The 25,554-nt window shown below is 59.8% G+C and overlaps 1 protein-coding gene across 1 annotated transcript in view; it reads left to right on the top strand.

Annotated features, from left to right (window-relative positions):
* Positions 1 to 18,631, top strand: part of Fgf18 (fibroblast growth factor 18) — a 28,362-nt gene extending 9,731 nt beyond the window's left edge. The window contains exons 2-4 of the mRNA XM_076857602.2: positions 1,534 to 1,714; positions 11,792 to 11,898; positions 17,730 to 18,631. Coding sequence (XP_076713717.1) covers positions 1,534 to 1,714; positions 11,792 to 11,898; positions 17,730 to 17,996 — 555 coding nt within the window. The 3' untranslated portion in view covers positions 17,997 to 18,631. The remainder of the gene's footprint in view (positions 1 to 1,533; positions 1,715 to 11,791; positions 11,899 to 17,729) is intronic.
* Positions 18,632 to 25,554: the final 6,923 nt, after the last annotated feature.

Raw genomic sequence — 25,554 nt, 5'->3', positions numbered from 1 at the left:
TGAGGAGATTGGTTTGACCTCTGGTCGATAGGGCCTCCTGTGAGTGGGGGTCGGCGGGCGGGGGATGCTGGCGCCTACCCTTGGGGGAGGGGACAGGGCCAGGCCACTCCGGAAGTCATTCCAGGAGGGTTGAAGTCCATGCATGGAGGTGTCTTGGGACATGTGCCCATAGGAGGGGCTTACTGTCCCTGAGCTTCAGGGTGGGTGTCAGCTGCAGGCAGGTCTAGCTAGAGCTTCGGCATGGGTGGGGCATCCCGGGAACAGGGTCCCCTGTGTCTCGCGTTGTTCCAGACATGTGACTGCCTGCCGGCCAGGCTTCAGGACCTGCTCAGCTTTATGGTTAAGGTGGGATGGGTCGTGGGAAAACTTAATGTCGTGATAAGTGGCACGGCAGGACTCTGAGTCTTGTCAGCATTCACCTGTTCACCCACCCATCCATCCACCGTGTGTGGGTGTCCACTGCCCTGGGTGCTGGGGAAAAGCAGTGTACAAGGAGGACACAGCTAGATAGCTTCAGCTTTCATGGTGCCCCAGTCCGTTGGGGGCAGATAGACAAAAACCAGACTGGGAGATGGTATGTCAGGTTGATAAGTGCTACAGAGGAACACAGAACATCAGGGGTCAGGGCTGAGTCGGAGGCTGCCTCAGAAGGGCGATCCAGAAAGGCCTGTTTGAGCAGAGATGCAGGTGAAGTAAGGACCTGGAGTGGAGAGGGCAGGGAGAAACCAGGGGAACAGAGGGAAGAGCAAATGCAAAGGCCCTGAGGCAGGAGCCAGGGTAGCTGGTAGGAAGGGAGCAGTAGAAGATGGCAAGGCATGGGGAGTGTGCCAGGGAGGGGTCTACGAGGACCAGGTTTGGTGCAGGATGGATTAGCAGGTGGCTGGAGTGGACCAGATTAGCAAGAGGCCATGAGGAAGTAGGTGCCCATTATCCTGATGAGAGGCCATGTCTGGGATGGGAGACTGGAGAGTTGTGTGTTGGTGCAACCAGAGAAGGCTTCTTGGAGGAGGTGGGCAGATCCGAGCTAAGCCCCAGGTGATAAAGGGAACTTTGATGGGTGATATGAAATGGAGGGTTCTCCAAGAAGGGCCTGAGGTTGGGGTGTGAGTTAGTGGGAGGGTCACAGTGGTGGGGAGGAGCCTCGGCCTAGCGGTGGCCTCTGGCCCATCGGTTCCCAGATGGAGACTTGCCAGGTCTCCCCCAGCGGCTCTCTGCCCGTCCCCCTCTCCCCCCTCGGGTGGATGAGGTCTTTTTCTTCCCGTTGGCTCTCTGTGTCCTCACGGCATCCTGCCATGTCCTGGGGTGGGGCGCTGGTGCCACTGTTCTGAGGAGGAGCTGGCCACAGGGTGAAAGGGGCTTCCCGCTTCCCTGCAGGGCTGTGGGGCAGCGTCCAGCAACTTCAGGTGCGTCCACCGTCCACCATCCACCGTCCACTGAGGCTGGTTCTCGGCTGCTTCCCGGCTGGGCCACTGGGGCCCTCAGCTCTGTGGAGCAGGGTGGCCATGGCCTTCACCCTGTCCCCGTCCTCCGCAGGTGCTGGTGGCCGAGGAGAACGTGGACTTCCGCATCCACGTGGAGAACCAGACGCGGGCCCGGGACGACGTGAGCCGTAAGCAGCTGCGGCTGTACCAGCTCTACAGCAGGACGAGCGGCAAGCACATCCAGGTGCTGGGCCGCAGGATCAGCGCGCGCGGCGAGGACGGCGACAAGTATGGTAGGTGCCAGCTGCTGCCCCCGGAGGCCTCGGACTGGGCCTCGCCCTGAGCGCTGAGCCCCTGGGCCTTGGTCCCCTGGTGTGGCAACCTCAGTTTCCGCGGTCCTAGCTGAACGTGGGACCAGAGGTGCTGTGGCTGGGAGCGCCCCGGAGAGCAGCGGTGGTTGTGGGCACCGGTGGCCCTGCAGGCCCTGCAGCAGGTGGCCGCCTTGTGTGTCCTGCTCAGCCCCAGGCGCAGGCCTCCAGCCTCTGGGTCGCTGTGGATGCGCTGCGTTGGGGGGGCGGGGGACCAGCCTGGCGCATGTGCGGTGCCTGGGCGGCTCTGGTGCACGTGGCTTTCAAGCTTGAGCGTGTGGACGCTGGACGCGTGGGATGTGGTTTCCCTGACCTGCCCTTGACTCTGGGAGGGCCTCGTCCTCCTCTGGGGAGTTTGGGCGCCCTCAGCCACACCCCCCATGCTGAAGCTGCACCCACAAGACCTCAGCCGCCCTGAGGGGTGTGTCGGGGACAGTGGCTGAAGGCATACTTGGCCCGCAGGTCATTTATGGAAAGTCACCAGGCTGGGCCTCGCCTCCTGGTCCTTGCCCTCTTGGAAAGCACTGCCCCATGGGTTCCTGCCTGGGTCCTGGGAGGCATCCCGGCCCACAGGCAGGTGGCTGGGGCAGGGTCCCGAGTGCTGCTGGCCTGCCACTCTGGCCTTTCTGGGATGGTGCCCCCCTCCGCGTCCCCGCCCAGCAACCCTGCCCATTGCGGTCAGGACATGACAATAAGACAAATAATTTCTTGGACCCTTTATCTTGGACACCATTTATTTTCCCCGAGCCCCAGGGCAGGCCTGACCCCGTATTAGGGCCTTAGTGTGGCAGCTGCGGCGGCACTGGGGGCTGGGCCGGGCCAGGCTGGGCAGGGTCGCCGCTGGGCTCTAGCTGCTGGGGCCAGCTGCCTGCTCTCAGCCCCCCACTCCTCACTGGCTCCCGGCCCCCCTTTCCCCTCTCCTGGCCTGGTTCTGGCCCCTTCTCCTCTTTGTTTCTGTCCATCTCTGTCCCTCCCTCTGTCCACAGCTTCTTTGCCCCCGTCTCCTGGGCCCTCTGCTGGCCGCCTCTCTGGGCCCCTCTGCAGATGCCTGGCTTTGCTGGGCAGACCCAGGTGGTGGTTTTCCCTGGGATCTTCTGTCCAGTTTCTGCCAGGAAGGGGCAGCTGGCTGGCCGGGCAGGAGGAGGTGCCCTCCCGGGGAGCCCCTGGAACTCCTGCTGGCCCCGCCAGCCTGGAAGAGTACAGGGGGCCAGACTCTGGCCTGAACCATCTGTCCACACCCTAGAAAAGGAGGTAGGAGCTGGGGAGGGAGAGGAGCCCAGAAGTGACTGGCCTGTCACTCTGAAGCCACCTGTCCCCCCACTTCCTTTGCCTGACTGGGAGCTCAGGCGGCCTTGCCAGCTGTGTGACCTCGGACAAGCTCTCGGCCTTCTCTGGGCCTTTTCTGTTCTGTACACTAGGAGGCTGGGCCTAGAGTGGCGCTTCTTTAATGCTAACAAGCCTGTGAATCACCTAGGGGTCCTGACAAATGCCCGTGTCCCCTGTGGGGGTCTGCAGTGGGCCTGGGCTCCTGCATTCCTCGTGCGCACTCAGGTGGGGCCACGGAGCCCATCTCTGAGTTGCAAGAAACCAGCGCATCTTGGACACTCTTCCCCTGCCACAGACTCTTGAACTTAGTCCTCGTCGCTTAAGGACTATATTTATGGATCCTCCAGGCCCCCAACACCCAGGGCGACAGGGGCCTTGCAGGCTGCTGCTGTTCCACTTAAAAGTCCCATTAGAAACGCAGATGAGGCCGAGGGACCCCATCTGTGAGCCCTGGGAGAGGAAGTGAGACAATGGACCAACCGGGGTTTCCAATCTAGATGATCAATACAAATATTATTGGAAGGGTGATTTATGTGGCCTGGGCAGGAGGCTGGGCCTGCTCTGTGGGGCTGCAGTAGGGGCCCCGCCTTGCCTGGGGGAGGGGTGGCCTGGGGCCCAGCGCTGTTCCGGAACCTGCTCCCTCTTCTCAGGACGGGGCGCAGCTGGGGACTGTGACGCCCACTGAGCCAGCATCGCAGCACTCTATAACATGCTGCTCGGAATTCCAGCCCACGGCAAGTCCAGACGGAGTCCCTCTGAACGCCTGGGGTCAGGAGTCCTCACAGACACCAGGGGCTCAGGCCAAGAAGCCAGCACTCCGGGCCTTGCCTGCACGCCAGGCGCCGGTCCCCCTGCCCAACTCATTCAGGGCTTTGCAGCTGCGGTGGTCCTCTGGGAGACCTCCCAATGCCACCGCAGCTGCCACACTAGGGCCCTTGGTGTTCTTCAAGAGCTCCCTGTGTTCCCCTGAAGCTTTCCCAGAACTCTGGTGGCCGAGGGTGGCCTGTTCCAGGTACAGGGTGCTTTCGTAGCTTTGCTCTGGAGGGGACACAGCTGGCCAGAGGGTTGGCGGCCGAGGAGGAGTGTGCTGGCAGGCAGGGGCCTTCTTGCCCTTGGTCCTGGTCACCTCTGTCCTGCAGGAGGGCACTGCCTTGAAAACAGCAGGACACCTGGTTCCCGCTGCAGGTCCATTACTGGGCAAGAGTCTCTGGCTCAGGACTCGGTTTCTTCCTCTGCCAAATGGGGACCAGCGGTCCCTGTTCTACCTGTTTCTGAGGTGGACGGGCTGAGCCTAGGATGTCAAGCTGTGGGAAGTGGGCGGCTGAGTGGTGGGGCTGGACTCTTAGCAGGGAGGCCCGGGACCCCCCACAGGGTGTGGTCGAGGCCCCCGCCATGGAAGGGACTGTGGAGGCCCACCTGGTCTTGCAGGCCTCAGGATTGGTCACTCCTGCCTGATTTCACTTGCACAAAGGCCTTCTCTATTTGAGGATAAATAAAAAAGTTTAAAAACCCCATTCTGCGGTCGGCCAGCCTCCCGGCCAAGAGTGCCCAGAGCAGCTCTGAGCAGACCAGCAGGGCCAGGAGTGCTGGCCGAGGGCGGGATGCCCGGGTTGCGTGGGCTCGCGGTCCGAGGGCATTTGAACCTGGGCTCCTCCACACAGGCGGTGCAGACCGTGGGCCCAGTCGGCCTCCCTGGTCCAGTTGTCTCTTCCACAGAATGGGGGTCACTGAAATGAGAGCGAGCCTTGGGCCTGCAGGCTAGGCGACGACTCAGGGAGACCTAGTAACCACCTGGACGTAGGGGCAGTTGGGGAGGAGCGTTCCCCACTGGGAATGGGTTCCTGAGAGTTCCAAAGAGCCCCGGCAGGAAGGGGGCTTCCTCTCCCATCTGGGAGGCTCTGGTGTGTGGGGTGCAGGTGGATGAGGCCTCGTCACGTGGTTCTGAGGGCAGGTCTCAGGGCGGAGCAGGAAGGAGGGCCCAGGGGTGGGGCATCTTGTGGGGCTTTTTGCTGAACTGGTGGGGGGGGGCCCTCCTGTCCCTGTGTCCCTTTGCTGGTACTTGCTGGAGGGCTAGGTGTGGGATGACTGGTGTGGCTGGGGCTGCAGGGACCCCGGCTCTGAGTCCAACCCCCAGGCCATCCTCCACCCCCCAGTCGAAACGTCACTCCCGCCCTGGTGCAGAGCACTCATGTCACTTAGACTAAAGGCTCTTGAGTCTTCCTGAAGGCCTGCGCAGGCCCAGCCCCCGAGACTGCCCCCATCACCGCTGGGCCCCCATGCCTTGCCCCTGGCTCCTCGAGCCATGTCTCCTCGGCCTGAGGACCCTGTCCCCAGAGTTCTCGTGACTGCGCCTCCCTTCACGGTGGTTTTCCTCCTGGGGCGATGGCTGCCTGAAGGCCCCTTGGCTCTTTGGTATTTGGCTCTTGATCCGGCAGGTGCTTCTGCTCGGTCCCGCAGACCCTGTGCCCTGAGCCTGTCACCGAGGTGCTCAGTATATGCATCTGAGCAAGTGGATGCGGGGTCCTGGTGCACCTGGGAGTGGGGCGGGGTCACTGTCACTGGGGCACCGGGCTGTGTTTGGCACCATGCTGCGCGGTGGTGTGTGTGGCAGGCCACGGCCCCTCCTTCCTCCTCCTGCCTTGGACCAACCCACAGACCTGCTTCCCGTCTGAGCTCTCCTGATGGGGGCGGGGGTGGGCTTCCTCTCAGGCTTAGTCTCCTGCCCTCTGGGCTCCTGTCATATGACCTCTGGCCCAGTGGGAAGTGGTCCCCTGTCTTGTCCACTCCACAGTTGCCGTGGTACCTAGAGTGACAGCGAGGGTTAAATGCAGCTTCTGATCAGCTCTATTGATTTTCTTCCCTTCTTCCCTTCTGGTGAGCCCACGTGGCCTGCGAATGCCCTCCAGGGACTTGAGAAGGGGAACTGGAGGACAGGCCTCAGTGGGCGTGTGCGTGTGTGTGTGTGGGGGGGGACAGGGACAGGGAGAGGAGATGGGGGGGCATCTCTAGGGAGGAGACCCTCCTCCCCTCCCGGCCTCCTGTCTGTCCACCTGGCCCACCTTCAGAGAGCAGCAGGGAGGGCTGACCCAGTGTGACCTCCCAGCGCCTCTGGGGCCAAGGGCATTCTTCGCTGGAGGACGATGCCGGGCACTGGGCCAGCAGCTCGGTCAGCACTAGAACTGTCGCCGCGGGTGGCTGCAGCGCCCTGTGCGCCCCGTGTGGCCTGAGCCCCCGTAGTCCTGGGGAGCCTGCCCACAGTCTGGCCATGTTCTCTGTGGCGCTTCTCTGGGCCCCGGTTCCTGTGTCTCTGGCTGGCTCCGTCCCTCCCTAGGTCTCCGGCTGCCTCTCGGCATCTTTCACTCCTGTCCCCACCTTTGAGGCCAGAGTGTTCAGAGGGAGGCCCAGCACCTGTCCGGCAGTCCACCTGGACATCTGAGCCCCTCCTCTCTCCTGTGTCACCGCAGGCCTGCGCTGCATCTGCCCTCAGGCTCCTGTCCCTGGGCCTGAGTCTCTGGCTCTGGGCTGCTCTGCCTGTTCCCAAGGAGCCCTGCCGTGTGTCTTTGGGCAGGTGACACAGCTGCTCCGTCCATGCCCCATTTCTGCACCTTTGAGCAGGTCACAGCCCCGCCTCAGGTTGTGGTGAGGCTCCTGGGAGGGAGCGGGGCTCTGCGTCCTTTCCTGGCACCTTCCTGCACCCGGCGTGGCTGGGCCATCCCTGGAGGTGCCTGCCCAGTGGGCTCTCCTTTTGGGGGAGCTGTGGCAGGGGCTCCTCATCTTGACTCCTCCTTGGGTCTGCGCAGTGCCTTCGTCCCTTCTCCAGAGAGAAGGTTCCTTGGCTGGCTGGCTGGCTGTCATCTAGTTCTGTCCTGGGTGCCTCTCAAGGTCACCCTAGGGATCCCTCCTTCCTCAAAGTCACTTGGAAGTGGAGGTGGGAGGGATGGGCCTCTGTTTCTTGCTCTGATGCCCAGGAGAAGACCCCACCCCCACTCAGTCCTCCCAGGAGAGGACGTGGGGGAGGGGGAGAGGGAGACCCAAACTTCAGGCAGCCTGCCTAGGTGTGACTCTTAGCTCCCTCACTGTGTGGCCCTGGGGACAGTCTTCCTGCCTGTGCAGCAGGGATGAGGACCAGAGTTCTAACCTCACAAGACTTTGTAAAAATTTTTTTGGTACCAGGGATTGAACTCAGGGGCACTCAACCACTGAGCCACACCCTCAGCCCTTTTTGGTATTTTATTTAGAGACAGGGTCTCACTGAGCTGCTTAGCACCTCGCTAAGTTGCTGAGGCTGGCTTTGAACTTGCGGTCCTCCTGCCTCAGCCTCCTGAGCCCCGTTGAGGGCAGGCAGGGGAGGTTTACAGGTGTGTGCCACCGTGCCCAGCCCTCACAGGACCCTTGTTGGGAGTACTGACATAGCATATGGAAGGTAGTTTGCAGAGTACCTGCTCCTCAGAAGCTCTCCATTAATGTGAGTTAAGCTGATACGATCTAGCCAGCCAAAGCTAAAGGGGTCTTACAGGTCACCTTGTCCTGTTTCAGAGGGACAGGGTTTCTTCTTTGGGGTTTTATCTTTGCTACTGAGGCTGGGGATGAGTGAGTGGGAGCCCAGCATTCTAGCAAGTGGCCTGACACCAGGAACCTCAGCAGGAAGGAGCAGAGTGGTCAAGGGCATCGACTGAAGTCAGAGGCCGAGTCCACACCCTCCTCCTGAGTCACAGCTGAGTGCCCTTGGGCATGTTCCTTCACCTCCTTGAGTCTCTGTTTTAGTTTTTGCTACTGCAGATTGAGCCCAGGGACACTTTACCGCTGAGCTCTATCCTCGGCCCTTTTTATTCTTAATTTTTTAAAAAAAATATATATTTTTAGTTGTAGATGGACACAATACATTAATTTTGTTTATTTATTTTTATGAGGTGCCGAGGATGGAACCCAGCGCCTCACAGGTGCAAGTCAAGCACTATACTGCTGAGCCACACCCCAGCCCCCTTTTTATTCTTAATTTTGACACAGGTTCTTGCTAAATTGCGTAGGGCTCACCAAATTGCTGAGGCAAGACTTGAACTTGAGATCCTCCTGCCTCAGCCTCCTGACTTGCTGGGATCACAGGCGTGTACCACGCGCCCAGCTCTCCTTACTTCTCAGTGTTGGTCATACCTATATGGCGAGCTGTTCATGTACCTGTTAGAACTTACTTATTGGTCATTTCCCATGAGCCAGGCCTGGGATAGGGGCTGGATGTCACAGAGATAATAAGCAGATAGATCCTTGTCCCCATCGAACTTACCTTCTTGTAAGTGGGAACAGATAATAAACAGGGTAACAAATTGTGTTAGCTTTCCGACACTGTAACAACACACCTGAGAGAATCAACTTTAAAAGAGGAAAGGTTTATTTTGGTTCAGTTTTGGAGGTTTGGCCCATTGTCAGTCGGCTCATTGCTTTTGGGCCTTGGTGAGGCAGCATGTCCCAGCAGGAGTGCGTGGCGGGGGGAGGCCCTTACCTCAGGGTCACCTGGAAGCAAAAAAAGAAGCAAGAGGGGGTGTAGGCTCCAATTTTCCCTCCAAGGACATACTCCCAGTGACCCCTACTTCCTCCCATGAGGCCCCACCTCTTAACAGGTTCTGCCACCTCCCAACAGTGCCATGGGCTGCGGATGGAGCCTTTCTTCCTGGGGCCTTTGGGGGGGACCCTTATTCAAACTTTAACACAGGATGGTGTAGGAGGTTGAGGCAGGCTGGACTTGGGGAGGTGGCGCCAACATTACACAGCCTGGTCAAGGAAGGCCTCTCTGCGGAGGTGAAATCTGAGTGGCCATCTGGAGATGAGGAGCCCCTATGGGATGCTCTGGGCAAGGCAGCCTCCAGGCAGCCGGGCCAGCAAGTGCACAGGGCCTGAGGCAGGAGCATGCTGGGTGTGTTAGAAGAGCGGCTGCTGGCTGGGGCAGGAGGAGGGCAGGCGGGCAGGGGCCAGGGATGTAGGTCCTAGTCAAGAGTTTGGATTTTATTCTAAGTGGGTTGAAGATCCCTAGGAGGTTTTTAGCAGGGAAGAGATGTAATTAAATTGATATTTTAAAAGGATTCCTCTGGCTGATGTGTGCAGGGGAGACCAGTGGGCCAGGATGGCGGAGGGAGCCCAAGCTGGAGAGGAGTCACCACCCTTCGGCCTGGCCTGCCGCAGGCCCCAAGAATGGAACCGAGAGAAGGCTTCAGACTTCTGAGAGCTGCATCCTGGGGACGTGGGTGTTGGGAGGGGGTGAGGGACGCTGGGCGAACCTGGCCCGGGTGGAGTCTCTCTCCTTCTCTCTCTCAGAACGGCTGCGGCTATTACTCCCTGAGGACTTTACATAATTCTGGCCCGGGTCCCTCCTCATTATGTCATGCGCTGAGCAGAGTCTAGGTCACTCCTCTGCAGGCTGTTGGGGGTGGGCGGGAAGGACAGGCTCTGTCTCCTCTGGCACCGAGGCGGCCAGGCGCAGACCCCCTGGTGCTGCGGAGCGGGTGGAGGTGCAGTCCGGCCTGGCCCAGGCCAGCTCCAGCAGAGGCCAGGCGCCCGCTGGCCGCCCTGGCCAAGAGCGATGGGGGTTTCCCCGGGAGGCAGAGCTCCCCAGAGCTGGGACCTCGTCCCTGAGCTCAGGAATCTGCAGAAGAGGTGCGGGGTCTGAACCTCAGTCGCCGCCTCCAGAGACCCTCCAGTAGTGGGCATGCGCGGCGTCCGTGGGCTGGCACGGGAGCAGAGCTGGGGCACGGTGGAGGCCCTTCTGAGGACGGAGGCCGGCAGAGCGGAGTCTCCCTGGGACTTACCTGGGGTGTCCTGGGCCCCAGCCCCATGGTCACCGCTGGAACGGGAAAGACTCTGGGCCGGGCGCTCCCTGGGCAGCAGGCGGCCCTGGGAGCAGGTCCTTGTCCACCCAGCGCGCACGTCCTGGTTTTTCCACTGTTTTTTTCTTTTAGGAAAACAGCTTGGTTTTTCAGTTTTTAGGAAACTTAAGCCCCAGTTGCTGCCGCCCCTTCTCCATCCTCGGAGAGCGGAGCTGCCGTGTCCTACCGTCCTCGCGGGTGGGTCCATTTTCTAGGTGCGGAGACCGAGGCCCGCGGGTCCTTGCGCATGCGCCCCCCTCCCTGCGCGCCAGCGCCCGCACCCCGCTACCTCCGCTGCCCGGTGGAAGCCCCGGGTTGTCCTGGTCCCGGAGCCCTCACCACTGCGAGGCCAGAGCGTGGTGAGGGGACGGAGGAAGCCACCCCGGGAGTGGAGCTCCGGCCGGGGGCAGGGCCTGGACCAGGGGCAGCGGGGTGGCCGGGCCTCCCCAGCTCAGTGGGTTCAGGTTCCTGACTCAGTGTCCCCTGGGGGCGGTGGAGAAGTGGCCTCCCGTCCCCAGAGTGCCTGGATTCCTGTTAGATCTTTAAATTTTATGTAAATTCCTTTCCCCCCTTGGAAAGGGGGGTGGTGGTGTTTAATTAGCAGCGGTGTCAAAGGCGGGCTGAATTAATTACTGGAAATCCCGAGCTCCACCTGGTTTCAATTTGCACAACAGGGTACCGGGGGCTACATTTGTGATTTTTTTTTTTTTTTTTTTTTTTATTAAAATCATACCTAGAGTATTTTAGGGGCACTGAGGTACACATTTTGTGGCTCCAAGGATACTGTACTCAGGAATTTGGGGCTGTGATGTTTGTTATGGAGAAGCAAGTCCCTTGTCACTGGAATTAAACTTTTGTGGGTGAGGGAGGGGCAGGTGCTGGGAAGCAGAGGGTCAGAGAGGGCAGAGAGAGAATTTCCACAGCCAAAGAAAGCAGCTGTGGGAGGGGAAGTGCTGCTGGGGGAACCAGACATGGGGGTTCGCAGCCAGAGAGCAAAGGGAGCTCAGAGAGGTTGTATGACCTACTCAAGTCACACAGCACCCTGCTGGAGAAAAGTGTGGTCTGGCAGAGGGAAGGGAAGGATCTGGACAGAGCATGCCTAATGGAGGGACAGTCACCCTTTAGTTTCTTGAGCTCCCGTTCAGTCAAGAGTTTAGAGGCTCCGCACTGGTTACCCAGAGGGAGGCCTTGTGGAACACAGTGGTCTAGCGTGGTGTGTCCTACCCTGGATGAGGAGGAACTGGGTCCTGATTGGGACTTCTGGCCCTTGGGAGATAGTTACCCTGTAGCTTTGGTGCCCAACAGGAGGGAAGTGGAACATCTTGAATCCCTTTCCCTGGGCATGTGCCTCCTCCCAGTGTCTTACTGCATCGAGGGCAGAGGTGTCGGGGCACCTGCCGGGGTTCGGGTGTCTGCCTGGGGGAAGAGCCTCCAACTGACTTGTGTGCGCTCGTGAGTTGGCCTGTTCCCTGCATCCAGAGACCGAGGCTTCTCAGGGGTGCCGCTGTCGGACCTGCCGCAGGGACTGGAGAACTGGGGTGACGGGGAGGAGGGAACATTGGTGTCTAGTCACGGGGCAGAACGGCAGCAGGAGCCCTCTGGGTCCCACGTAGGAGCAGAGAGGCCGGAAGGTGGGACAGATGCCCCCCGCGTCCTTCTCTGGGCCCTGGGGGCAGGGTGCTTTCAGGGGACCTGACAGAGGCCTGTCTCCCGTCTGATTTGGGGGGACCGAGGGACCAGGGATAGAGTCAGGGACCAGGTTGCTGAGCCTTTAGGACTAGACTTTAAAAAACGTGTCTTGTTCTCCTTCTGCCCTTCCAAGCCCAGCTCCTAGTGGAGACGGACACCTTCGGTAGCCAAGTGCGGATCAAGGGCAAGGAGACGGAGTTCTACCTGTGCATGAACCGCAAAGGCAAGCTCGTGGGGAAGGTGAGTGGTGGCCTGCGTTTCCTGGACCTGGGGGCTGGGCTGGTGGGGTCCTGCCAGCCCCATGTGGAAGGCCGATGGGGGTGTGCCTGCACGGGCCCAGTTCCCACGGGCACCTCCTCCTGCCCTTCTCTGTGCCGATACCTGCAGCCAGCCAGGCGCGTCAGTGGCTGGACTCTGGTCTCAGGCAGGGCCCTGGTCTCTCCTGGCAGGCAGGAGACCTGGCTTGCTCAGCCCTGAGAGAAGCCTAAGGGGCTCTGCGGCCTCCTGCCTACGTGTCCCTGACGTCTGCGAAGAGGGACGGCAGGCCAAGGGCTGTGGCTGCAGCGATCATTTTAACAATCGCCAGGGGTTTAGAGCGCCGCCCAGCAGCGGCCTCCGGAAGCCGGCCGCCTCGTCAGCGCCGGGCCTCACGGTTCTAGCATTTCAGGAAGATTTTATTACTTTGGAACTGGCAAGAGAGCCGCATGTAACAAATTAGGGCCGGGTTGGGGCGCGGGTGGGGTGGACCCAGGGCTGGGGGCGTGAGCTGCTTCTCTGCGTTCCTCCTTTCCTGCTTGCTTGCAAAGGTTACCCTCTGCTACCCCTGGGGGTTAAGTGGAAGGTGCCTCTGGGGTAGCTCTGTGAAGTCATGTTCTGTCCCCTCTCTGTAGGGACTCTCTTCACCCTCCTCCTTGGGGCAAAGCCCTGGGGGATTATCTTTGCTCATGGGGCCTTGTTGGGGTAAAGGGAGCTGGCTACCTCTTGTGAAGGCAGGTTTGATTTCCTGAATCCCCAGCTCTTATCCCCACCCCATACCCATACGGGCCAGGGAGGTGCAGGGAATTGTCACACGCTGGTACCGGCTTCCTTTAACTGAGCACCTACTTTCTTCCAGGCATTGAGCAAAAATGCTTCCAAATAATCCCAGAGATTGGTACCAGCACCATCCCTATTTCAAAGGTGGGAAAGCAGAGGCTTGGCCACGTCCAGGGGCACTTGTCCCAGATCCCACACTAGAGCTAGGCAGGATTCAATGCCTAGTTTGGAAGGAGATTCCAGCTGCACTGCACGTACCAGCCCAAGCAGCTCAGAGAACAAAATAATAGTAACCCAGAGCGGAGGGATGGAGGAGTGGTTTTAATTAGTGATTCACTCCGCCAGTGCGAGGCGGGCCGGCGAGGGGGTCGGGGCAGGGGCCGGGCGCGGGCGCCGGGTCCCCTGGCCTGGCCAGTCCCCTGGCCGGCTGGCTGCTTCCTGCGGCGGCGGCCCAGCCCCGCGTCAGGCACTTTGTTCTGCTGCCCGCCTGGGCCTCCTCCCAGGCCCAACCTGCTTTGAGTTTGAGGCTCGTTTTTCTCTTTTGCTCCCCAAAGAAGGGACTGGCGGCACCTCCCGTGCCCGGTGCCCACCACGCCGCCTCGCCCGGTTGTTCCCGGCATCCTGACCCCAGGAGGGCCATCTTGGGGTCAGAGGAGAGGCTGTCCCTGGGCCATCCCGCCGCCCTCCGCCCCTGGGCTGGCCGCTGAGTCACCGCTTCCACAGGAGCCGGCTCTGATTTCCTGCCCCCTGGCCCTCTCTCCCGTCATTAATATTGGTGACGGTTCAGCTGGCGGGCTGTGGGCAGGAGGAGGCCTCCGGCCCCCTGCCGCTCCCTCCTCTGCCCTGGGCCCCCCCCCCCAGCTCCTTTCTTCAGTGCTGACCCGGCCCAGGGTGCCCTGTCCACCTGTCCCACTCCCTGGCCGGCCAGGTCCGCCCCCTCTGGCCCCTGAGGTTGGGATCCAGCCCCTTGGGCTGCTGTCCGGGCCACGCCCTCTTGGCTGCCAGGCCCAGGTCTTGGGATTCCCCTCCTTGATGGCTGGGGTGTGTCCTTCCTTCCCTAACTCCTGCCACGCCTGGTTCTGGCCCCACACCTTGCCAGAAATGGCTGCTCCGGCCGCCTCCCGGTGTGGGTTCCCAGGCTCCTCGGCCGCCCAGGCTTGTCCTGCCCACGCTTAGAGTCCAGCACCCTCCACCTCCGGCCCAGAGCACACCCCCAGGCCCCAGAGTCTGCCCTGGCCGGTGGCCTTCCTTCTGGCTCAGCCTTCAACTACCTCTAGCCATCCCTGGCCCTTGGTCAGTCCCCCCCAGAGTCCTCCCCCCACCCTCCCCTGCCCCTATGCTCACCTGGTCTGTCACCGCTTGTCCTGGGTCTGGTTCCCCTACCAGCCTGGGAGCTCCTGAGGTCAATTCGGGATCCACCTGCCCATGTTCAGCAGAGGGGTTCTAGGAGCAGCAGGGAAGTAGGAAGGGTTCTTGCTTTCTGAGGTCGACCCCGCCTCCAGCCAGAATGGCCTCCGTGGGAACCCGGGGTCAGAGGGCTCCCCTGGCCCTGAGGCTCAGCACCCTCCTTGTGAAGCAAGGATGTGGGACTCCATGAAGTTGATCCTTTCCCTTCACCAAGCTACTCCTTTAGTTTGGGGACCCCTGGCCTCAGCTCCTGTGCAGTGGCCCAACAGGGCAGCTTCCTGACCCTGGTGCTGACCGTGGGCATCGCTGGCCAGAGCCGGCATGCAGTCACCCCCTCTGCTGCCTGTGCCAGTGGTGCCCAAGCCCTACCTGTGAGCCCCTGCGTGCTCAGGCCACTTCTCTGAAGCCACATCCACCTGGCCCAGACAGCACTTCCTCTCACTCCAGAGTGGTTTTCAGAGTCTAGCATGTACGACCATTGAGGGGTCCTCTTGGGGCAGCAAAGAGCTTCAGACCCTTTTAGGGTAGGGGGCTCCCTGTCCATCAGCATACCTTTAAGACCACTTTGGTTGTAAGTCACTGAAACTCAACTCAAAATGCTTCAAGCAGAAAGAGTTTTTTGGCTTACACAGCTAAAAGAGTCTACGGGTCTGGTTTTAGGTAAGGCTTGATCCAGGGACCAGATGATGTTATCAGGATTCAGTCTTCAGATCAAATAGAAGGACTCGGAGGTGGGAGTCGTGGGAGGGGATCGAATTCTACTGTGTCACTGAGGTGCTGGGAGGAGCTGTTGACTCCCTGTCAATATGGACGCTCTGCTGCCTGAGCCAACTGAATCCGTGCTTCTGGGGCTGGGGCCTGCATGAGTTTCAGTCCGAGCAGGGGATCAGCAGGCCACACCTGCTGTCAGGAGCAGAGGCGAGGGTCAGGCTCAGGTGTGGCCAGCTGCTGGTCCTCACCCACTCCTGCCTGTGCTCCTGGTGGAGCACTGGTATCACCAGAGAGAGACCTCCCAGCTGTTCCCAAGCGGCCCCCAGTGCTCTGGGGGAGCCCAGCCTGCAGCCTCTGAGCTCTAGTGCTGTGTTCTAGCGCCTTGAACAGCCTTCTGTGGGCTGATGGCGGCCCTGTGGGTCTGGGGCAGGGTTTGGTGGGCAGTGTCTGCTCTTCCCTGTCCTGTCTGCCCATGGACTTCTCTGGAATAGACAGAGGAGAAGTGAGCAAGTCCAGCTCTGCAGGCCCCGTGACCTTGGGCAAGCCCCTTTGTCCAAGGCGAGCTCTGTTTCCTCCCTTGGGCAGAGGGTGGACGTCACCTGTTAAGAGGAAGAAGTGACACCTGGACGTGGCCACGTCTGACCTGTGGTCAGTGACACACAGATGCTGAAGGAATGCGTAGGGAGACTAGTGGGGCCAGTAGGGGTCTCCAGCCCTCCTCTTGCTCTTCCTCCCTAATCAATGTGTCCCCCAGGAGGGACATTCTGGGATATCGCTGGGCACTCACTGGTCAAGCATCCGGGAGGTGGAGTCTGTTTTCTTTAGATTTGTTCGTGTCACCCCCACCGTATCAGTGAGGCTCTCAGACATCTACCTGCAGACGCCATGGCCATCCCTGGCTTGGGCTAAGGAGGAGGCGGAGACGCTAATGGTCTGGGGGAGAGTAGGGGGCAGGTGCCCAGGGGGTTCAGAAGAGGAGTAGAGAGCCTCGTAAAGGACCAGGGAGGAGGGGAGGAGGCCTGGGAGCTGAAGGGCGCTGGCCGGGAGCTTCTCAGAGCAGGCGGGCACACAGCTGACCCCTGAGGAGTGAAAGTGCTCCAGGCAGGGTCCTTGGGTGGCCATTGGGTGGCAGGCAGCATGGCGAAGCCTTTGTCCCCTTTGCTCTGATTGTTTCTGAAGACCAGTTGAAGAACCTGAACTCAGGTTAGACAGGCAGCTTCCAGAATTTTCCTTGGGAGACCAGAGCCCGGGCACCACTCCCCTCGCCTGCCTTTGCATTTCCTGGCTTGCCTCGCGACATTCCCTCACTGCTGTTCCCGCTCTCACTGTCCCCTGGGTCCCAAGGGTGTCTCCAGGCCTGCGCCTGTCCACTCTGCGGTCTCCCGAGAGGGCTTTCTCCCGCCTCCCTTTCTGCAAGTTCAGCGCGTCTGCAGGGCCCTGCCTGCCCTCCGCTCAGAGGTGAACGCTCCTGGGAGCTTCAGACAAAAGGTTGGAGCCTGCGCCTGGGTCCGCACACCGCCAGACCTCTGGCTTCCAAGTTGGATGGGCGGCCATCCGGAACGGGGAGTGGGCCCGGCCTGAATGTGGACTCGTTGGTTGGAAACTCGAGTGCTGCTAACCCATGTGTTCCGCACTCGTCCCCACTGAGCCAACTGGCCGGCTCCAGGAGGTGACACGAAGCCCTGCCAACCCCACTCTCTGTCCAGGCACATCCACGGAGCCAGGCCAGTCCCGAGAAGCCCCCTGTTCTTTAATATTAACCTGAGCATGTCCCTCCTGTGGCTCTGGCTTGCTTAGAAGCAGCGTTCCTCACAGTATCTCAGGGACGGTCCCACTTGACGGTGAGGAATCTGAGGTTGGGAGAGTGCAGGTGGCCAAGCCGAGGTGACCCAGGAAGTTAGAGTCCCTCTGGCTTCTGCCTCTGAATCCAGTGCTCCTGGTTCTTCCAGGAGGGTCCCCACATCTGCTGGGGAGCCTGGCAGCCCAGGACTGTGGGCACAGGCGTTGGTCACACTCATCTCCCACCCACAAGTACTGAAGGGTGCCAGTCCACGCTGGGCGTGGTTTCCATTGAGCTTCATCCTGGTGGAGTGGACCTGGCCTGAGTAGCTGCTTCAGGTCAGGATTCGGGCAGACCCTGTCAGGCTCCTTTCTGATGCACGTGAGAGGACACAGGGTCAGCTGGTTTGGAGGAAATGGGACAGTACTGGCCCATGTGACAGTGAGGTCACTTGAACTTCAGATGTGCCTGATCCAGAGCCCAACAATGGGACAATGGCCAGACACGAGTTCCCCTCTGGGTGACACGATGGCCACTTCTGTTTCAGCCTTATAGATTCCTCAAGTTTAAATAGGCCTCTGTTTTTCGAGGTCACTTATGCTAAGGTCTGAAGCCACCCTGTGAATGGATGACCTGGTTCAGGTGGCCACTGTGAGCCGGTCACGAAGGCCACTTGTCACACTGGCTCTGCTGAGCTCTGTCCCTCACTCCTGCGCTCCCCTCTGTCACCTCCTCCTGTCAGAGACTCTGCAGGGCCAAACTTTGGTCAGGCTGCTGAGGCTTTTCCTGGGCCCACTGTGCAGTGCAGTTCTGCCCTTGACCCTTGGTCACTCTCCATATCTGACAGCTCCACCTCCCCCCTGGTGATGTCTGGTCGCACTGGCCTGCCTTCAGCAGAGACCCCATTAGGTTGCTGCCACTAGAATCCCCCTGACCCCTGACATTTCCTCTTAGTCATCTCCATCCTCTGTACCCGCTGTGCTCCTCGGCTCTGAACTCTAGCTTGCCTGTGCTGTGCTGGGAGTTGAGCCCTGTCTCTCTCCCTTGCTGCTAAATCCCATCGCCACAGCCCCTGGACTGTGGTCCACAAGGACCATTGGATCGTTTTTCTTTAACACTCTTCCTCTCTCTCCTGCAGCCTGATGGCACCAGCAAGGAGTGTGTGTTCATCGAGAAGGTTCTGGAGAACAACTACACGGCTCTGATGTCGGCCAAGTACTCTGGCTGGTATGTGGGCTTCACAAAGAAGGGGCGGCCTCGCAAGGGCCCCAAGACCCGAGAGAACCAGCAGGATGTGCACTTCATGAAGCGCTACCCCAAGGGGCAGGCAGAGCTGCAGAAGCCCTTCAAGTACACGACGGTGACCAAGCGGTCTCGGAGGATCCGCCCCACGCACCCTGGCTAGGCTGCGGCCCGAGGCCCCCAGACCCACTCACACTCCCCGAGAACGGCATCAGAGGAATATTTTTACACGAAAAATAAGGAAGAAGCTCTATTTTTGTACATTTGTGTTTAAAAGAAGACAAAAAAAAAAAAAAAAAACTGAACCAAAACTCTTGGGGGGGAGGGGCGATGAAATTTTACTGTTGACTTGAAACCCCGGTGACAAGACTCATGTAGAGGACTGCTGTCAGCCCACGGGTGCCTGCCCCTCTCGCTGCAGGAGTGCAGCTCTAACTTGTCCCCAGAGGACTCAACGAGGGAGCCGACACTCCGAGAAACCAAAGTTCTTTTTCCCAAAGGTTCTGAAAGCAAAGAAAGAAGGAAAAGAATAAAGAAAAAAAAAAAAAAGAAAGTAGGGCCCCTTCCCACAACATCCCCATGTCCCCAGCCCAGCCCTGCCCAGACTCAACAAAAATCGCTCTCTGGTTTGCAGTCAGTTATTTATTGTCTGCTGTCCCGAGACACCGCGCAGGGAAGGCGCCCAGCGCTCCGCGCCCGACTCCGACGACAGACAGCCTCGTCCAGCCGCGGTGCCCTGTGCGTGCGCGGTCCTGGAGGACGCTGCTGTGGACCTTCTCGCTCACGTGACTAGTACACCAATGATAAGGGGATACTTTAAAACCAGCTATATTATATATATATTATATATAGAAGCTATTTATTTCACCTCTCTGTATATTGCAGTTTCATGAACAAGTATTACTGCCTCAACAATTAAAAACAACCAACAAATTATTTAAAAATCCACGAGGCGAGTGGTGGCTAGGGCGGGCTGGGGCCGGGCAGCTGCTCCGTGTCCTGTGGGTCTTAGTCTTTGCTCCGCGACTAGAGCCTTGGGTCATTTGCTCCTGGATTCGCTCAGCGCTCAGCACTGAGCAGGCAGCCTCAGAGAGAGGACAGTCTGACGGGACACTGTGACTGTCTCCCAGCATTTCCCGTGCACAGCCTACGGGCCAAGGTTCAGAGCCCATGGGGAGCATCACTTTCAGGAACCCAGTGGGACCTCCCTTCATTTGTTGATTTAGTGAAGGCTTCATCCACTCAAATGTGTTCACGAAGCACCTACTAAGTGCCAGGCAGTCCCCTAGGTCTGGGAGGTCATTGAAGAACAACACACACACATACAGAGTCCTGCCTCACAGACGGGCCAGATGAGGGGACATAGTCAGTGGGTCCAGGTCAGTTTGGCACCTGGGATTTCTGTCCTCAGACTCGCGCCTAGTGGGCAAGGAGTGTGGCTCCAGCGCCTGTTCTCCAGGTGGCCCTGGGTTGAGAGTAGACAGGAGGCGTGGGCCCCGCCCTGAGCCTGGGCTGAGTGGGAGACTCGGCTCTCTGGCTTCTCCTGGCTCCATCCCACGTCTCTTCCTGGTAAACTGTGTTCCTCGTGGGACAGCAGAGTGACTGAGGCCTCTGACCCCTCCTCTGGGGTCCTGCTGCTGTCATCTGCCTCTCTTGAAAGCTCCTTCCCCTGAGACTGGCCAGACAGGTCCCCACGAGGCCCTTGGAGAGGAGGGGATGGGGCAGGGAAGGGTTCCCTGCTGGGGTGATGCCAACGTGGAGGTGCAGAGCCCCTCTCCCCCCCAGGCCCTGCCCGCATGTCTGTGTCCACCTTCCCGCCCAGCTCTGGACACTTCCTTAGAGCCTGTGAAGTTCTGGAGGTGGGCAGCCTCCCTGTGTCCTCGGGAGCTTGCGTGGAAGGTACAGTTACTACCCCAGGTTTTAGATGAGGAGACCGAGGCTGGGAATCTCCAAGCCAGGTGTCCAGGTCGCTAGATGAGGACATGGTGGGGCCCCTCTCTATGTGGCTGCTGCTTGGTGGGAGCCTCTGCTTCAGGCGCATTCTGGTGGCTTCCTGGGCACTAGGCCAGCAGGTCCATCCATAGCTCAGTGGGGGAGAGGCGCTCCCACCTTGACAGATGGAGAGACTGCCGGGAAAGATCATCCACTGGCCCAGGCCCCTCAGTAAGCAGGGGACAGCCAAGACCCTTGGGATGACCCTTTCTGTCACTGTGACAGAAGGCCTGAGATAACTGCCTAAGAAGAGGTTTCTTTGGGCTCAGTTTGGAGGGTCCAGTCCGTGATCATTTGGCCCTCAGGTTTTGGGCTTGTGGAGACACAGCACATGGGGGGACAGTCCCTGTGCAGATCCAAATTGCTGTCCTCATGGCAGAAGCAAAAGAGAGAAAGAGGAGGCCCGAGGCCGCTTCAGGGGCACAGCCCAGCGACCAAGGGCCGCCCCCAGGCCCCACCCCACACAGTGGCCCCCCGGGGAACCTCGCCCTGAGTCCCTGAGCTTGGGTCCTGACCCAGAGTGCAGCCCCCGGGCTTCTGTCGTCTCCAGGCAGCGGTTCTGTGTCGCGCCTTCACTCTCCGTCAAGGCCATTTATTGAAACAGCCTCCCTGTGAGGTGGACGCTCTGTGGCCTCAGCACTGGAAGGTTCTGCGTGGAATTAAAGCGTCAAGCGGAGCAGCGCTGCTCCAGGTCCCGCGCTCATTCCCTCCCCACCCCGCAGACCAGGTTCACTCCTGCCAGGGGGCCCGTGTCACCCGGGCACCACGACCCAAAGGGCCGCTGCCCTCAGGGTACGTGCTTCCCCTGGGGACACGGACAGAACCGAGCAGGCAAACCCTAGGGGACACAGAGTCCAGCCCAGGAAAAATCAGGCCAGGTGGGGGCGGGGCTGCTGTCGGGGGCGGGGCTGCTGTCGGGGGCGGGGCTGCTGTCGGGGGCGGGGCTGCTATCGGGGGCGGGGCTTCAGAGGTGGGCTTTCTGAGCAGGATTGAAGGAGGAGGGAGGACCCTCTCCACGTGGAGGGGAAGCACACTCCAGGCGGAGGGGACAGAGGGCTGGAGCCTGCAGGGCTCTCAGGGGACAAGGAGGCCTGGGACCGGAGCAGGGTGAAGGGAGGGGGCACTGGAGAGATGCAGAGTGACCGGAGCTTTGGCTTGGCGTGTGATGGGCAGCCAGGTCTGAGGGACCTTGCACTTTAAAGGAGAAGGAAGGACAGATGCTAGCCTAGCGCTGCCCAGCACCCTGAGCCGGGCAAGCTGGGCATCCACCCTGGTCCTGGGCTGCCTGCTGCTGCTGGCTCTGGCGTCCCTCCCAGCACACGCCAGGCCCTCCCCAAAGCCTTGCCCCTGTTCCCCTGGGGCTGTAGGGCCTGTGGTCATTTCCTCCTCTTGCCTCTTTAGAGTCCCCTTTGCGGGAAGATGTGGGCCCGGCTCTGTTTAGACAGAGCTTCCTGGACATTCCCGAGTTACAAGGAACATGTTCATGATGAGCACCGTGGACAGCAGGGAGCTCTTCCAGCCAGGATGGTGGCTTCTTAGGGCCACTTGCTGGCGGAGGAGGCTGTGGAGCCTCCGTAGTCGGCGAGGCAGGGAACTCCAGTCCTAGCAGCTGCAGCCGTGCTCCAGAGCTCCTGTTCTGCACCAAGCACCATCTCGTTGGCCCCCCGGGTGGTGTGAGGCAGGTGTTCTCAGCCCCACTTTACAGAGAGGCTCAGAGATGCAGTCACCTGCCTGAGGTCCTGCTGCCAGTAGACAGAGGAGCTGAAATCGGGCCTGGGCCAGTCTGTCCAGGTCTGGTTGCTTTCTGCTCTCCGACTCTCTCCAGGCTCCTCTCTCGCTACCAATCCACGGGCTGTGTCTCAATACCCATTGTCTCCCCCACCCCCCAGGGAGGACAGATACAAGTCGTATTCCCAGTGCCTGGGGATGGGTCTCCCCAGCCCCCTGCACCCTCCAGGTCACTGTCTCACGGAGTGTCCAGAGACCTGGGACCTGGAGCCCCTGAGTGTCTCTGGCCACTCTGCCTGCTGGGCAGTCTGGGGCACACTCGTCATTCCTGGGAGTGGCACGCTCAGGGCCCCATCACCTTTAACCTTGCAGGGCTGATGTTAGGCTAAAGAAAAGCAACGAGTTCTTCCTGCTGGAAAGGCCTCCGCTGGTGCTCCCTCCTGTCCTCCCTCTGCTCTTTCCAGGAGGAGGTGGCTGAGACTCAGAGAGGGGGAGTGCCTTGCTCCAGGTCACCCAGCGAGTGACGACAGAGCCTGTTAGATGCCCAGTTAGTAGTTACGACCTAGGAGATGCAGACGGAGGCGAGCCTGGGGCCAGGACACCCTCTCAGCATCCTTCCAAGCTGGTTTCTAGGATCCAAGTGAGCAGAGAGCAGGGCAGAAGGGGGCCGTGGCACTGGGCCTCAGCTCCCCCCCACCTCACCCCCATGACGGTGCCCAAGGTCTTTGTGCTGAGCCAGGAGAGGTGGACCCGGCCCTAGTGTTTCAAGGGACAAGAACAACAGTGGGCCCCAAGTCCAGGACTCACGTGGGTTTGGGGATGAGATGCCCTTACACCTCCCCCGCTGTGGGTCTTCTGCCCCTGTGACTGACCCTCTTCCTACTCCACGGCTGCCCTTGAGGTCACCATAACGTGCCACTCCCTAATCTGGCATGGGGCTCCCAGGAAGGTGAGTGCTTCGCATTGTCCCTGTTACCAGGACCCCTGTTCCATGGGCACAAGAGCCTGGGAGACTCAGGCCATGGAAGAATGGGACAGACTCGAGGTCCCCCCGGGAGAAAATGGCACAGCTGAGACTTTTTTTTTTTTGAGACAGGGTGTGGCCATGTTGCCCAGGTTGGCCTTGAACTTGTGGGTTCCAGTCATCCTCCTGCCTCAGCCTCCCAGGTAGCTGGGACTAGAGGCAGGTGGCCACCCCTGGCCAGAGGGAGACGCCAGCCCAGGCCTGCTGTTCCCAGCCCGCACTGCTCTCTTGACCCTCTCCTTCCCGCCTCTGCTGAGGATGCAGTGGCAACCAAGCTCCAAAGTTTGGAGCAAGACACGTGCTGTGGCCCTGGTGGGGCGGGGTGGGAGGATCCTCTGTGTGACAGTGCCACAGGCTGCACTTGTGGGCAGGCTGCGGGGATGCGTGGCCCCAGGCCCAGAGCAGGACCTCGGGGGATGCCCTGCTGGCTGCCCCACCGGCTGGAGCCTCGCCAGGCCAGGCTGCCATGCCCAGGGCCTGAAAGCCCCATAAACAGGGCAGAGGGCCCCCTCCCCCCAGCCGTGGGACCGGGCTCCGGAGGAACAATGGTAAATTAGGTGTTACAGATGTGAAGGGTGCTCTCACCATGCAATTAGCCGGTGGGTCTGGTAGAAACATTAGGCACAGTCCGGGACCAGATGGCGGCAGGGCTCAGTCTCGCAGGCTGTCCGGGGACGTGCCTGGCTTCCTGGCCCAGGCTTCAGCCCTGGCAAGGAGGGGAGGTGCAGGTAGGCCTTCCTGGGGCCCCCTGCAGAGCCTGCCCCTGATTAACCAGGCCCCGCCCCCCCATGGGCCTCGCAGACCTAATTAGCACTTGCTAGAATTTCTGTTCAGCTCTAGGGTGGAGGGAGACCTTTCAAAGTTCCTGGGCTGACCGCTCTGCAGCTGCAGGCCCCAGGTCGCCCTCTGGGGTGGGTCAGCAGTGGCGGCCGATTTTAAGACTGTCCTGGACCTAAGTCCCCTTGGTGCACCTGGTTGAGAGCATGCTTAGTCCTCTGAGATACTAACTCTTACCTGTTTCCCGCCAACGAGGAAACTGGGGCTCAGAGACGCCAGGCTGCTTGCTCCAGGTCACCAGTGTGACTTCCCAAATGTGACCCGTGACTATTACACCACCCAGCAGTCCACCCCACCCCCTCAAGGCATGTTATTCCTGTTTCATGAGGGAAGGAGGGGCACAAAGGCAGAGGGACTGGCTCAGAGTCACACAGTTATTAAGCAACCTGTGAAGCCAGGATTTGGAACTACGTCTGTGAGGTGTATTGGTCTTGCCTCTCCTCTGAAGAGAGGAGGCTGCACCTTCGCTCCCGTTCCTGTGTTGTTCAGGATTACTTGGGCTACAAGAGATTGAAACACATGGAAAGTGACTTGCGTCAGTAAGGAAAATCATTTGCTTGTGTAACAGGAAAGTACCCGGGTATCTGGCATCAGGTAAAGCTGGATCCAGGTGCTCAGTTTCCTCTCCTGGCTCTCTGCTATGTTTGCTTTACTCTCGGGGAAGCTTTTCCTGTCGTTCCAGGCCTACATTCTACGGGACTGATCACTTCTGCAGAAACGTATCTTTCCCAGAGACTCCAGTAAAAGTTCCAGGGCTGACTCTGATTGGATCCACCCTCTCTCTAGCACATTCTTGAACCAGCCACTATGATCAGGGAGACAGAACCTTTGAACTGGTCAAGCCCAGGTCATGAGGTGGATGGGGGAGCGATGAGTCAATGCCACCTAACCGTAAGGTTCAACAGTGGGGAGGGGACTTCCCAAGGGAGCGTGATGTGGTGCCACCAGGAGAAAAGTTATAAAGACAGCAAGGGGGGGGGGTCTGTGCCAGTGAGAGTCACCGTATGGGTAAGCACCAGCAGTCCCGGAGCCTGCGCATACAGGGCGGCCTGCCCCACAGGTCTGCGGCACCTGAAGAAGAAGGTGCATGTCCAGTGCTTCCAAGGGAGGCCCATACTGCTGCTCTGAGGCCAGCCCTGGGGACCCCTGGTCTGCACTTCTCCCGTGCTCTGCTGGGTCTTGGGGGAGTGTTGTCCCACAATTTCAAAGAGGAGGTCAGCACTCCAGGCTGAGGGGGCAGGATGCCTTAGGGCAAAACTGCATCTGGGCGAGGCCCCTCATTCCGACTTGGAGGGAAGATACTGTCATTTAACGTCTACAGGGTGGTGCTGGCTGCCATAAAGCCACATCCCCCGTGTGCCCCCCTTTTTTAAAAATATTGGCGATTGAACTCAGGGGCACTGGATCACTGAGCCACATCCCCAGCCCTGTTTTGTATTTTATTTAGAGACCAGGGTCTCACCGAGTTTCTCACTGCCTCGCCATTGCTGAGACTGGCTTTGAACTCGCGACCTTCCTGCCTCAGCCTCCCCTGCCACTAGGATTACAGGTGGGCGCCACTGCACCCGGCCATACCCCTTTTTAAAACTTGGGCATGCATGTCTTTGCCGTCCCTGTGGTTTATTCATCCCCAGAGAGGGCACATTAGATTTATTTTTATTTATTTATTTTATTTTATTTTATTTTTTTATTGGTTATTCAAAACAAAGATGAACAGGTTCCAGGTGTGATCAACTCCGCGGTGTGTGTGTGTGTGTGTGTGTGTGTGTGTGTGTATCCCGAAATGATCCAAGGAGGCTCATGAGCAAGGAAATGTCTAGCCCCTGTGGGTCCAGGCTCTGCGCCCACACGCAGAAGGACTGCGACAAGCGGAAACCGGCCCCCTGGCCACCCACAGGGTGCAGCTTCCACGCGGCCCCTGCGCTGCGGTAGGGGGTTCCAGGCAGCGGGAGAAGAGGGTGCGCAGGGTGGCCGAAGCTCTGGCTGCACAGAGAGGGCGCCCGGGCAGAGGAGGGATGCGGAGAGGCTAAAAGGCTCAACGGAGGTTCAACTGCAAAAGGAAATAGGCCAGACAGAGGTGGACAGGGACTGGCGAGTCTGGAGGCTCACGCAAGGGCAGCGTGTTGGGGGGCAGGGGCAG

This window comes from Callospermophilus lateralis, chromosome 5 (genome assembly GCF_048772815.1).
Source record: "Callospermophilus lateralis isolate mCalLat2 chromosome 5, mCalLat2.hap1, whole genome shotgun sequence".
Lineage (NCBI taxonomy): Eukaryota > Metazoa > Chordata > Mammalia > Rodentia > Sciuridae > Callospermophilus > Callospermophilus lateralis.
This window is presented reverse-complemented; position numbering and strand designations above follow the sequence as displayed.